General features: G+C 35.4%; 1 protein-coding gene across 1 annotated transcript in view; it reads right to left on the reverse strand.

Moving 5' to 3' along the window:
• LOC133185489 (dynein axonemal heavy chain 5-like) overlaps nucleotides 1-13,512 on the reverse strand; it is a 42,448-nt gene that overhangs the window by 22,041 nt on the left and 6,895 nt on the right. Inside the window, exons 6-29 of the mRNA XM_061320746.1 lie at nucleotides 13,339-13,383; nucleotides 11,612-11,996; nucleotides 11,186-11,351; nucleotides 10,967-11,060; nucleotides 10,747-10,845; nucleotides 10,387-10,568; nucleotides 9,577-9,898; nucleotides 9,231-9,326; nucleotides 8,186-8,449; nucleotides 7,978-8,043; nucleotides 7,625-7,854; nucleotides 7,267-7,418; nucleotides 6,690-6,897; nucleotides 6,305-6,477; nucleotides 5,884-6,140; nucleotides 3,531-3,734; nucleotides 3,318-3,398; nucleotides 2,707-3,230; nucleotides 2,206-2,505; nucleotides 1,636-1,876; nucleotides 1,407-1,533; nucleotides 887-1,113; nucleotides 372-638; nucleotides 70-198 (exon numbers count right to left, since the gene is read on the reverse strand). Of these exons, the coding sequence (XP_061176730.1) occupies nucleotides 70-198; nucleotides 372-638; nucleotides 887-1,113; nucleotides 1,407-1,533; nucleotides 1,636-1,876; nucleotides 2,206-2,505; nucleotides 2,707-3,230; nucleotides 3,318-3,398; nucleotides 3,531-3,734; nucleotides 5,884-6,140; nucleotides 6,305-6,477; nucleotides 6,690-6,897; nucleotides 7,267-7,418; nucleotides 7,625-7,854; nucleotides 7,978-8,043; nucleotides 8,186-8,449; nucleotides 9,231-9,326; nucleotides 9,577-9,898; nucleotides 10,387-10,568; nucleotides 10,747-10,845; nucleotides 10,967-11,060; nucleotides 11,186-11,351; nucleotides 11,612-11,996; nucleotides 13,339-13,383 (4,839 nt within the window). The remainder of the gene's footprint in view (nucleotides 1-69; nucleotides 199-371; nucleotides 639-886; nucleotides 1,114-1,406; nucleotides 1,534-1,635; nucleotides 1,877-2,205; nucleotides 2,506-2,706; nucleotides 3,231-3,317; nucleotides 3,399-3,530; nucleotides 3,735-5,883; nucleotides 6,141-6,304; nucleotides 6,478-6,689; nucleotides 6,898-7,266; nucleotides 7,419-7,624; nucleotides 7,855-7,977; nucleotides 8,044-8,185; nucleotides 8,450-9,230; nucleotides 9,327-9,576; nucleotides 9,899-10,386; nucleotides 10,569-10,746; nucleotides 10,846-10,966; nucleotides 11,061-11,185; nucleotides 11,352-11,611; nucleotides 11,997-13,338; nucleotides 13,384-13,512) is intronic.

A 13,512-nucleotide genomic window follows, 5' to 3' on the forward strand; every position in this document is an offset into this window, starting at 1 on the left:
TCCATAATTTATGAAGACTCTCTTCGTATCAATGCAATAGACAGAAACATGACCCAAAATTTGACTTACCTGACACATGACAGGTTCCTCCAGTCCTACATTCTCTCCTTCCTGTGAGTTGATGGATAGAATCTTGTCATAAACTTTCTCATCAAATGTCACAGTCTTGGTGTTATCAAATACGCTCAACAAATGGGCCTGCAATATAAAACACACAAATGATCGAGTTTTAACAATCACAGGTGAATAAAACATTTTTCTTCTGTTCTATTTTGTTTTTTTTTAATCAAAGATTCGGGGGTATATAGTTTTTGCCCTGTCCATCTGTCTGTCTGTTTGAATTGTTAAGTTTACATTAATCTGAGACTGACCTGAATGGTGTGCGAGTCACTGGCCTGACCCAGAATTTCCAGCAGGGCCGGATCAGACACAAAGAAAAATCGAGGGAAGATGAGACGCTTCTTCTCCAGGTAGCCAGTCAGGGACTTCTGACAGATCTCTAACTGCTCCAGGAGATGAGGGAGAAGCTGACTCAGGGTGTCATCCCCTACACAACACTGTACCACATTAGGAATCTCATGAGCTCTCTGCATTATCTTCATCCAAGACTTGTCAATGTTGCTAAAGCGCTTAGCTTCCTAAAATAAATTAAATGAAAACAAGTTTGAATTAAATGTTTTAATTTTTTCATAAGCGAACTTTTTACTTCTGTAATCAGTTTTTTATCTCTAAGTCGTAATGACAATATAATGGATAAATATACTCTGCACTTTTTAACACTTTATTTTTAACTTCCAAACATACAAACATGTATTACAGTACACTGCTCATTCCATCAAAACTTGTTCACTATAATCTTTCTACCTAATCACACAGAGTACAGTACCTGTGGCAGCTGTTTGGCAATGTCACCACCCACAAAGACAGCCTCCAGGTAGATCCACAGATTCTGCACCACCAGCCAGTTCTCAATGATTTCAGTGGTTCCAGTCAGTTTCTGGACCCACTCCTGGATTTTGGGTTTGAAGGGAGCATTATACCTGTTACTGAGTAGGGAACCTAGCACCATCAAGCTGTCCTCCATTAGGGCCACTGTTTCAGAAGTTGTGTCACCTGGAAATCATCAACATAAACATTGCAGTTAGTAAAAAAAAGCACACTGAAAATAGATCATGAAGAAAAAGCTGTTTTCATGAGAAGTCAGTGTTTAATCCCTAAAAAAAAGAATGAAGTTACACTGCACACATTCTGTTAAATTACACCTGAGAAGTCAATGTATGAAGTAAGTTGTTCACACTACAGAGAAAGTTATGATCATAAACAAATACAACTTTTTATATTGACTGTTCACTTGACAGATGTGGTGTATTCTAAATATGATGACTTGTAAATAATTAACAATGTACCTTTAAGGAGAAGCTCTCCTCGGGTTTTGAAGCTGGAGAACTGGAAGTCCTGGGCACTCCAGTCATTAACCACCTGCTTCAGTTTGGCTTCTATGTCCTTCTCCTTCACTGCAGAGATGCATACATCCTGACAAGTACCAATACTACCATCAGTTTTGTTATAAAGGTTAAATACGGATTCTGTATAACTCCCTGATCAGTTGCTAAAGAAGCCAGTACTCTGACCTACCTCTATGTCCTCTTTGTACTGTAACAGAGGAGCCTCCATCAGATTTCTTAGCAGGAAGTTATCTGCTTCTACATCAAAAGTGTGGCCAGTGATCTGAGCGATGCGCTCCCAATGACGAGGCATCATCGCTTTGTTGGACATCATCTCAAGAAGAGGGCATGTCTCATTAAAGTCATCAATTGTCTTCTTCAACTCTTCATAAGCCTGCCACTCTTTTAAAGCCTTTGGCAGTTTTCGGCACCTGTGTTTCAAAGATATTTGTATCTTAACATTTCCTTACTACTATACTTGATAATATACATGTAATTCTTTCACTTTCCAAAGCATCAGTTTACTAAGTTACCTAATGATTATAATATGATGGATATCATCTCATGATGCATTGTAAAAATAAATATTTCTACACCTTAAATGTATCATCATTCATAAATGTTTTACTGGTATACGGAAACTACAGAATATCAATTAAACATCCAGTCAGATTCATTGTGATTTTCAAATTTCTGAAAAGAAAACTATAAATTTTTCGAAACTAAAATATACAGTATAAAAATATTTGCAATGACATACTTGTTGCCAAAGTCTAGCAACTCATTGTTAATCTTCTCAATATCAATCTCCACCCAGGGGATATCCTGATATCCATTGACATTCTCCAACACAACGTTGTACAGCTGGTAAAGTTTCTGAAGGAGATTCAGTTCCTTTCTGATCCTCTGGAGGTCTGGGTATTGAGTCACTGGCAAGCCAAACAGTTCCTCCCCACCAGAGTAAGTCGTGTACTTCCTCCACAGCTCATCAAAGCGGGCCTGGTAGATGTTCAGCCTGTCAGAGGCCTCGCGTGGGTGTATTCCTTCTTCCATAGGACCCCTGTCAAAGGTAGAATTAAACTTTATCATAAAGAACACCAGAAAAAGTTCCATTATATCTGATTAACCTATTGATCAAATTTTAACAACCAAGTTACTGAAATGTCTTAAACCTTAGATGAAATATTTTATTCCTTCTTATCACAATAAGAGTTCCTTATAACAAGCAAGTGAAAAAAATAAAGTAATAGGTAAGTCTTACTTGGTGTCATAGTCAGAAACAAATTCCTTGTTATCTACAATGAACTGTTCTACACCAGCTAAGAGGTCCGCCTTGAACTCAGGCTGGATCTTAAGCAGGTGGTTCTGGACCTGCTGTGACTGAGCGATCAGCTTCTTCCAGCCGTAAGACAGAGTATCAACTCTCTCAGCATTGCCATCATTGAAGAAAATATTGTACTTGTTCAGCATTGCATAGCTTTCTTCCATTGGGGTGATTGTCATGTCGATTCGGATTTCAGCCTCACGAATTTCTGCGAGGGAGGCCATGTGAGATCTGACATCATCCAAGTCTTTGACGGGACGAGACAAACGTTTAGTGAGATTGTCAATGAAGTCAAGTATCTCATCCATTTCATGAGCACACTTCTCGTTCAGAGCCTTGGCATATGCCATCTTCCAGTTCTTGGCCTCAGTAATCAGAGCCAGTTTGAGTGGTTCTGTGCTCAACAATGTGGCACCTACCCTGTAGCTAAGCTGCATCTCTTCTTTCTCTGTTTCAAGTTTCTATAAAAAAATAAATCAACATGATTTACAATTACCATTCCTTCAAGATTGTTAGCATTTTTATACTATTATGATGTCAGAGCATACCTGGTAATATCTGATTTGAGCTTCAATTTCAGTGAGTATGGGATTGGTAGTCATAAATTCCTTAACAGTAGCCTCTGGTTCCTGAAACATAAAACATATGTATATGCAAATGAATAGTTTTGAGTCCATTCACCTAAATCATTTCAATAGAAGTAAAAGTTTAAAGACAAACAAGACTCTACCCAAGATTTATGGCAGTCCTGAGTTACCTACCTTGTCCCACAGGTGGCTATCCTTGGTGAAGATCTCCAGCACTTCTTGTGCCTCCATCTTGTTCTGAGTGATGATGGAGTTGAGCTGAATAACTATCTTTGTCACATCCTTGTGCTCTGCGATTATCTTGTGCAGAGGTTTGATCATCGAGTTGGGCATCATCTTGGCCTCCTCACCTTGGTCAGCGGCCATTTGTTCCATTTCCTGTACAAACACAAGGATTAGCTAACTACTAACACAAACTTGAAAAATCAGAAATAGATGTACATATTTTTTAATTTTTTCATTTACATTTTTTATTATGTGTACACTGCACATCATCGATAATGCTATATAGAAAAACAAAAGCACATTGTTACTATTAAGCTTTAACAAATTATATATTTATTTATAGCAACCCAGATAAGTGCAACTGATAAAATGTTACTTAACACTGAAAATTAAAAATCTTTTAATGAAAACATATATAACAATGACATATATGCATGTCACACTGTAACACTACATTAAGAATTCAGCCCCAATTGTTGGTTTGAAGCAAATGCTTATACGTATCCTATTGCTCATTAAATTTCTATATATATATTTCAGTATCTCTGTTTTTACAATTTTTTAACAATCTCAATCACAAAAAAGAAGTGCCAGTATGATTAGACTGTGCTACACCATTTAGCCCCACTGTCTCAGGCAAGAATAATAAGTGTTGTCTCCCTTCTTTGCTTTAAAATCTTTGCACAAGAAAATATTTTGAAAGCTCTTTATTCTGTAAATCCAGCAGGTGGGTTTTTTTTTTATTAATCAGTAACCTTTTCTTAATCAAATAAAGGCCAGAACACTTATAACCAAATGTTTTCAATGTGTAAACTACGAGAATGAATTAACTATGCAATTCTTATCTAACATTGGATAGCTTTGGATGAAATATTTGCATAAATATTTTGTTCATTTAAGAGAGATGAACTTGGTTTAAAATGGAAAGGAAAGTAAATATCTTGAATATTTAATAACAAAATAATGGACAAACTGTTTTATTGAAATATAAGACAAAAACTTCTATCAATTCATGTATTCTTACTTTTCTTTTTCTGGTATTGGATTTTTTATTTCTAGATCTATACATATTCTGAAGGTGAAATGTGAAAGTCATTGTGAGTAGGGGAAGATTATGACAAGGGGAGACAACTGCAAACGAGTCATTTTTCCTGTGTTTGGGATATGAAAAGATGATTGATTTCATTAGGTGATTTTTACAAGGTTTGTGGGATTCTTGACTGACACAGAGCACAACAGTATATATATAGCCTGCCCCAGTGTGTGAACAGAAGCTGTCAAATCTACCTTTCCGTCACCTCGTGTAGACTTCTCGGGTATCTAGGACAGGTAGTAAATTGCCGGTTATTTTGATATCTTTTACATATTTCATTATTTAACAAAGGAAAAAAAGTATAATAAGGTACATTTCTTTTAAAACCTAAGCCAAATTAAAATATCTCTGTGGGTCTAAATCTGAAATATGTGTATTTATTTAAATGCCACACTAAGTGAGGATACTGCCAGCACATTCCCCCCTATACATGTACCGGTACCTATATATATTCTGCTCTACTAGATCTAAATATTTATCATGCATAAGATAACATACCTTTATTCTATCATTCTACTGCATAGCAATTAGCAGTGATTTTAATTACTATAATCAAAGATTTTAAAATTATTAAGATATTCACTGAAAGTTAATCATAAAAGCTATAGACCAGTCTAGTACATCTAAGATGATATTAAGGTATATGTTATAGAGTTCTTTGTACTGCAGCACAGTTCCTCAATCCTACAAGAAACTTGCTAATCATAGACTAAATCCTCATCCTGCTACGATCTCAATACCTGGTTTAGGAATGCTTACGAAAGCAGCACTTTTTCCTTCTTTCCTATAATTCAGTGATGACATAATAACATGAAAAAATAAAAACTGCTATCAAATTTAATCAAAACATCACCAAAACTTTTGAATGGAATTCTAAAATTCAGATTCAAACCAAAAGCAAATTGGAATAAATGAAAAATGAAATTCAAAATTTCTGTAATTAAAATCTTTAAAAAAAAATTAATATTACCAAATAACTTTTTGAGTTAATTTCTTTTGAGTTCCAAGACTGTGAAAATGACTTAGCAAAGCCTCTCTGTATAAATATTTTAGATAAGGAAGAACTTGAAGGCTATTTGAAGAATGTCCGAGAATTAAATATCTTGGATCTGAATTTTAAGTGATGAGATATACATTATATATGATGTACATTTGAAAACACACAAACTGACACCAGCACACTTTTCTAGACAGACAGAGACAGTATACCTTCTGTTGTTGTTTCTGGTGGTAGATGAGATGTTCCCATTGAGGAATGTCCTGGGACGTCTTCAGTATCAGCTGTACAGCCTTGTTCAGGGCCGACTGGAGATCATCCAGACTTGGCTTCATCACAACATTAGGGATGGCCAGAACAATATCAGCTCTGAACAATGGAGGCTTGGAATCCATCTTGTCAGCATCCTTGCTGTACTTGTTGAAGATCTGAAGTCTTCTCTTAATGGCATCCAAGGATAGGCGGGTACCTGAGGAAATCAACATGGTACATCAAAGTTATTATTTCCTTTTAACTCTTATGTTTGCAGAAATTTTGTTAATAAATTTATTTTCTTAATTTAACATAAAAAAACTGTTTATGCTTAACTCAGTTCAAATGACTTGTGAAGCAAATTTAGCATATAAATCTTACATTTAACCAGTGCCTCAGTGTTTCTCTGAGTGAAGTAGTTCAGCAAGGCATAGTAGCAGTCTGTCTCTGAAGACCCCTCCCCTTCAGCCAGGGCTGCCTTCTCTTTGGCATTGAGATTCCCCTTCATGGTGTCTACCAGTTCATATACAGCCTGCTCCACCAGCTGGCTTTGACTAAAGTAATGAGATTAAAAGACTTAATACAGACACCAAGGGTGAATGAAGAGTTCTGTGCAGTGGCTCAGGTATTCAAAACAAATACACGACTGATTCTTTTGAATTGAAAAGAGACTAAATCACAATATCACAATAATGATCTGCTTCTGATACCCCCCCCCCCTTCCATTTTAACTCTGTATCCAGTTGCAGCAATAAGAGGTACTTACTTGGCAAGTTGTTTGGAAGCACTATCCACAGCTGTGGCTGTAAGATCCAGGAACTTCTCCATGGTGACGGCTTCATCTTCTGGGAGGTCACAGAGAGCGGTGATGGACATGTCTTGCAGGACAGCCTCGATTCGGCAGTCCAGAATGTCCTTGACAGTCTTGGAGAGCTTCTCCAGCTCAGCCATCACCTTGTAAGTGTGCTCAATGTCTGTAATATAAATATAAAGCATTTACAATTGCTGTGATATTACTTAAAACCGAGGGAGTCTTCTTCCAATGACATCTACATATAAACCATTGCTGATACAAGTATTTTGATAGAAACCTTTACATCTAAGTATTAAATTTTATGCAAGTTTCTAACACACTGACATACAACTTTTCATATTTAAATATGTTTCACAAATACACGTTAGCACACATGCATCACATAAGTCATACATGTATTGTTCAAATTTCTGATTCATGTTGCGTAACAAAGATGTTCAAAACATATCAAAGCCAATATATCAAAATTGAAAATCCTATGAATTGTTCTTTTTAAATCTGAGATGAAACAGTTATATAAATGTCTTACAGTGATCCACATTAAGGGCGGTCCAAGTAAGGGTGGTAACTCCTGGGAGAAGCGCTTCCTCTACTCTATCACAGAAAGGTTTCATAGGGGGCTGTAACACAGCTGGGATGTCGTCTTTGATTCTCTTGTACTCCAGCAACATTTCCCGTAAACTAAATATTGGGAAAAATTTGGATTAATGCCTACTCACTTATTCTGGGTAAATCAAGACAAATTTCTCTTTAAGATCTTAAACTAATTTTCTTCTTTTTTTATCATTCTCATCTTTATATTTACACACAAAGATCTGAGATTTTTATAGCACAAAAAAATTTAATTACTTTATATTTTAGAACTAAAGAGAATTTGTTTAACTTACGATACAGAATTACTCTTAATTTCCTCCTCCTTCACAATGAGGGCCTTGGCTGTGTCGGGAACTTCTAGTTTCAGGGCCTGTAGGCATTTGGATTCCTGAATTAACTCCAGCACTTGTGGGTCAAAGTTCACATACAGTTCATTGGTCTCTGGGTGTCGGACAAGGAGGGAAGAATTAAGGCCCCCTTTAGCAGCTTCTACTGCCCTACACCACCCTCGGTGATACAGCATCTGTGATTTCATAAAAGTTTTAAAAACTCAAGTCAGAATACTTTTCTTGATAGTATTAAAACCAAAGAATGGTGGTTTCACAACAGATTTATCTAAATCTGATAAAATATCTAATTCTTATACCTCATATTCTAACAAAACTCCTGCCATTTTGTTGTAATTCCTCACAATTTTCTTGGCCTCTGGGTGCTGTAACACACAATGAAATATCAATAACAATGCTGTATGTACTGTGTTACATATAAGAGAAATATAATGCTAACATTAAATGTATACTTCATAAAGTTTATGGACTTTTTTGTCTTATTCTTGAGCTGACAATGCTACACACCTTCAGAATTTCTGGCTTTGTCTTGAACACTTTCATTGGGTGTTCTATTTTCCTATACAGCTGACGTGACCAAGCAATCCTCCCAGCAACTGGGGGGAGGTTTCTGGGGATCAGTGGCTCAGACTTGTACTTCTGGTAGGCTTTCCTAATGCCCTCCAGGTCCTTGCCATAACTCATCAGGACCCTCATGAATTTCTCATTCATGTCCAGTTCTGCTCCTCCAATGCTCTCAAACTTTGTCAGAAGCTCCACAGCTTTCTCAGTCTGAACATTAAAAGTACAAGTTATAATTGCTTCTCTCTCCCCTCTCTTTCTTTCTGCATTTCTTATTTCTTTTATTTTCATATCTCTTTTATCTGTTGGGATTTATCTTTGTAGGTGAAAGTAGACTGTATATCTACTGTGTCCATACAAAATGGTGACATATACATGTGACTGCAAGACTTTGTGTTTAGGCTTCACAATATCAACTTTTTCTTTACCATAGAAAAGGCAACTAAATATCCAGAAACAGTACCACATTCAAGTGCTATGGTGAACACACAATACCATGCCATATTCATATAATATATCATCTTTAAAATCTACCTCTCTCAATATAGAACTTGGTAATCAAGAGTGGAAAGACACTACATATTTTACTACACGAGTTTCAGATAAAAGAAAAAGATTTTAGAGAAATTCAAAGGCGTAATTTATTGTCAGTTTTAACAAACACATTCATTTGTATATCAAAATACTCAGTTTCACAGGCAATGACTACAATTAACTTACCCTAACTCCCTGATTACATTTAATTAAAGACAATAAGCTATTACACATAATTTAAAATCTGAAAGTTAGACAAAGCAAGTTGATTCCCTTTCCTTTGTGACTTTGTAATGGATTCTAAAACTTAATGTAATGATCAGGACTCCAACAGGCAATAAAAAGCCAAATAATTATATTTCATATTCATGTCAGTTATGTTATCAATGGATATGACTTAGATTGTGACATTATATGACTAGTCAGAGCAACCTCTACTTATATGGTGGCAACTTACAGTCAAGGATCGAGAAAACCAGGAATCCATGAAATTCTGAATGTTTGCTCTCAAAGCATCAATCTGACTGCGGAACTCTACGTAATCTACATCAAACTGAAAAGCGTAGAAATTCAAATAACATGTATGTAATCTATTGAAAATATATGAAAATTACATTAAAAAACAATATATTCAGATTGATAAAACCAAAGCAATTCTGTGGTTTCTTTTTTTTTTTAAGTTTTTTATGGCTTTGAATATTATTCTGTACACACCAATTTGAATTGGAATTTTCAACTTCTAAAATAATCTGACTTACAACCAAAAAAAAATCAAAGTTGTCTCCCTTACTAATTGTAATTACCTCAGCCTTCCTGTGGTCCAGTATATTGTAGTTTTTCTTCTTAGTGGCATCCACAATGGTCTTATACTTAACAGCAATGGTGTCAATACCCTCAATCTTCACACCATGCAGTCCAGAAAACATCTCCATGGTATTGACCATGTCTGCAATTCTCTCCAACCTCTTACAGAAAGTGTCAAATTTACCAAAAATGTAGTTCTCACTGAACTCAAACTGCCGTTCATTCGGATTCTCTCGGAGCTTTTCCTTAGTCCTCTGGAATTGCTTCTGGTATTCTTCATTCAGTTGAATACATTCATTCAATCTCTGCAGCAAAACTGGTCTGCAATATTAAAGCAAGTTTTTAAAATATTAAAAAATAAATGATGAAATTTAGAAAGAAAAATAATGCAGTGAAAAAAAATAAAATTATAACATAACAATACCCAGTAACTAACTGTGCATTCTTTAGAATCTGAATATTAATTAAGTGATACTTAATCTAAGTTGACTTGAGTTTGCAAATATTTTCTCATGATTGCAATAACAATGATGTGTGAAACGTGACCTACTGTTGCCCAAGATATATTTGTGTATTTATGTGTCCCAAAATCACTTGGGCATATTGAGTAGCATATGGAGATGAGGCAGTCAAGCATTTTGTGATAGAAAGAGAATGAAAACAATACGTGTCTTCCTTATTTTACGGTGTCCATTTGGGTGCACACATATGCATATTGTGGGTCCTGAGGAAAATCAATGTGCACCAGGATTTATGCAGGACACACACCAAAATGAATCACTGCTCTGATATTCTTGATAAAACCCTACCGTGGGATATCCCAGATTTTGCTGACATCATGCATGATGTAGGCTTTACAGGTGGTGATCATCTGATTAGTGACCTTGACAAAGAGGGAAGTCATTCTCTCGGAGGTGTTGTAATACTGAGAAATACTGTAGATCATTCTGATGGCATTCATCAGACTTGGAATGTGTTCAACCATGGTGGCCTTAAAACATAAAAAACATTACAATTTATACAATCATGAAGAGTGTTATACAACACTAAGACATGGTTATAGTGGTCAAAAAGACATAAGTGATGGAGCCACATGTACACATAGCTGCCTGTTTTCTAGAATTCAGATGATTTTTTTAAGTCAATCACACAACTTTTTAGGGACTTACAGGTGTACATTTGACCAATGGACCAAAAAACTTGTCCAGTGTATACAGATATTTCACATTGTCCTTGGCTTCATTAGCCGTGTCTGTAATCTGACCATCCTGAAAAAACATATTCAATACATACACTATTTGAAAATTACTTGTTCAGTAAGTTATTTCATGCAATACAACTGATGTTTACAATTAAAGTTTCTGAATATGATTACTGTTGTATTGTTACCAGTTCTTTCCATCTGCGAAGTGACTTGGATTTGGCCACCTGTAAAACACCAACTACAGCCTTGCATCTTGGACTTTTCATCTGCTCAAGCAAGCTGCAACAACACATACATGTCATATTTCTCAGATTTCCAGACAATCATGCAACTAAACCTTTTTGTTTCAAAAAGCTTAATATGAAAGTTTTGTTCAAGCAAAACTTCACTGAATATTATCATACTTGTTGAATTTGGCCATTCTGCTCTTCCAGTAAGCTAACTCAGCTGTTGGGCCAATGTCATCTGCCTCTCTCCTCATCTGCTCTGACTCAGCCAAGACCTGCTCTATTTGTTTGGACCATGTGGATAATAGATTCTCAAACTTCTCCAAGTATTCACTGTTGGCAGCTGAAGCAGATAATTGAATACATTTCATAAGATATGGTAATGTTAAAGATTATTAATAAAAAATGTACCATTATGGTTCTTTCATGATTTTATCTTCTATGGCATCTAATCATGTACATTATGGAAATGAGAAAAAAAATTGGAATTTTCAACTTCTAAAATAATTAAAATTGATAGATCAATCAATAAAAACCACACAATTATGTTTAAAGAATGATTTTACGGTGAAACAGAAGTGTTCAACATTTTGCCTTGGTTACCTGCTGCCTGATAATCCTGGGGAGAAGCAAATGTATCCACAACATGTCCAATTCCGTTCTCAGCCAGAGTGACCTGCCCCTCCATATTGTCAACTGCAGACAGCAGGTTACTGATGAAATTTTCCAAATGTTCCAAAAATTCATCCACCTGGGGGGCTGTTTTCTTCTCTGCATTCTCATCATTGGAGGGCATTGAGATGGTGCCCCAGGCCTCCAGGGACTTGAGGGCAGGCAGTATGATTTTTGAGAGATATTTCTCCATGCTGTTAAGAACATTTCCTCCTGTGGCATCCACCATTCCAAAGTTGACTTCCTGTGCGATGTTTTGGGGAGTGATGGCTTTTGCTGTTGTTCGTAGGAAGTACAAACATATGCCATGAAGCCCCTGAAAAGTAACAAACTTGCTTTTAAAATACATGTATAATATAAAAATATCTTCATATATCCATACACTGGGAAAGACCTATCTGGCTTGAGGAAAAAATAAACTTACATCTTTGACACAATGTACTGAATGACTCTACACTTAGTGCTCACTAACAAACCTACTTTTTTATTATCTTTGAATTCTTAAAGAAATTAAACAAATATTAAGCAATTTTTTTCTACTAAATATATCATCACTATCTTTAATTTCTCATTAAAAATCATTTCTTTCTGGATCTGCCATAAGCCAACAGACTCATTACCCAATTTCAGGTAAGGACAGAAAAGGCACCGTAGTAAAGATTTTAAATTGCCAATAAATCTCGCTTATACTTTTTTCACCTGCATTCAGATCGCATGCTAAGCGGCAGTGTAATCAACAACAAATCAGCGTTAGTTTCAATAACATTCTTTGAATGGGTTGGAGGTAATTCATAATTCATTTGGTCCTCCAACTGAAGTCTTTACATCAGGTATTTAGTCCTTTACATATTGATTATCAGTGGTCACAGGTTTAGTGAGGAGAGCTAAAATATCAATATTCTGTCTACCCCTTGGTGTTGATAAAAGTCACATTCTCCTCCCTTGACAACTCAAACTTGTGAACAATCTCACATTTCTAAGGTGCTCATTTATTTCTTTGATTTATTCTTAGCCAATAAGAAAATCTTTGATAAAATATTTTTGTCTTTTTTCCGTATGAAATCTCTGTCTCGATTGAAACTGAGGAATCAATATAAATCCATTTTAAGGCTCTAGTTGGTACACAATGCATTACTGATAGTAAGTGCTTAATTCCACTACCGGATGTCAGAGACATTGAACAACATGTCAATATCTAAACATAAGAGTTATAACTGCACTTTAGTTGGGGTAAAATGTGTGCTTTAATAATAATTGATACTTGCAAAGATGACTTTGAATATGCTTATTGTTAAAGTATCCATTCTCCAGTCTACTTCATTAATTATTTCTAATTTCAGCCCCCTAAGTTGATAAACATCTAAAGTGCTCCAAACTTTTCATATAGTTCACAATCAAGTCATAGATTATAATATATTCAATAGCTCTTGACAATAAAAAAAGAAATATAAACAATAGATTTAATCAGGAAAACTTCCAAGAGCTTAATTTACATTGATTGGCTTAGTTCTGACTTAGAAATTGAAATTAAAAATACTTTTACCTATTATGCTTTTTCAAACTGATTGGGCTTTTCCTTCAGAAAGCCTTTATAGATCTCTTAGTTTCCCACTTTTAAATAACACCAAAATCAAAATGAAGAAAGAGGAACAATATACCTCTGCATCCCCTGGTGTCAAAAACAATTTCTTCTGACCATTTCCCTGAAGAAAAAAGGATACAATTTTAAATATACTTCTAAATGCTTAATCACACTAAAATTTCAAAAACAAACATGACATTAATTTTCTTGATAAAGATAAAATAGCTGAGACTGGACCAAGGGCAAAGAT

This window comes from Saccostrea echinata, unplaced genomic scaffold (genome assembly GCF_033153115.1).
Source record: "Saccostrea echinata isolate AGI-Se365-2 ecotype Australia unplaced genomic scaffold, CSIRO_AGI_Sech_v1 ptg000012l, whole genome shotgun sequence".
NCBI classification, from domain to species: domain Eukaryota; kingdom Metazoa; phylum Mollusca; class Bivalvia; order Ostreida; family Ostreidae; genus Saccostrea; species Saccostrea echinata.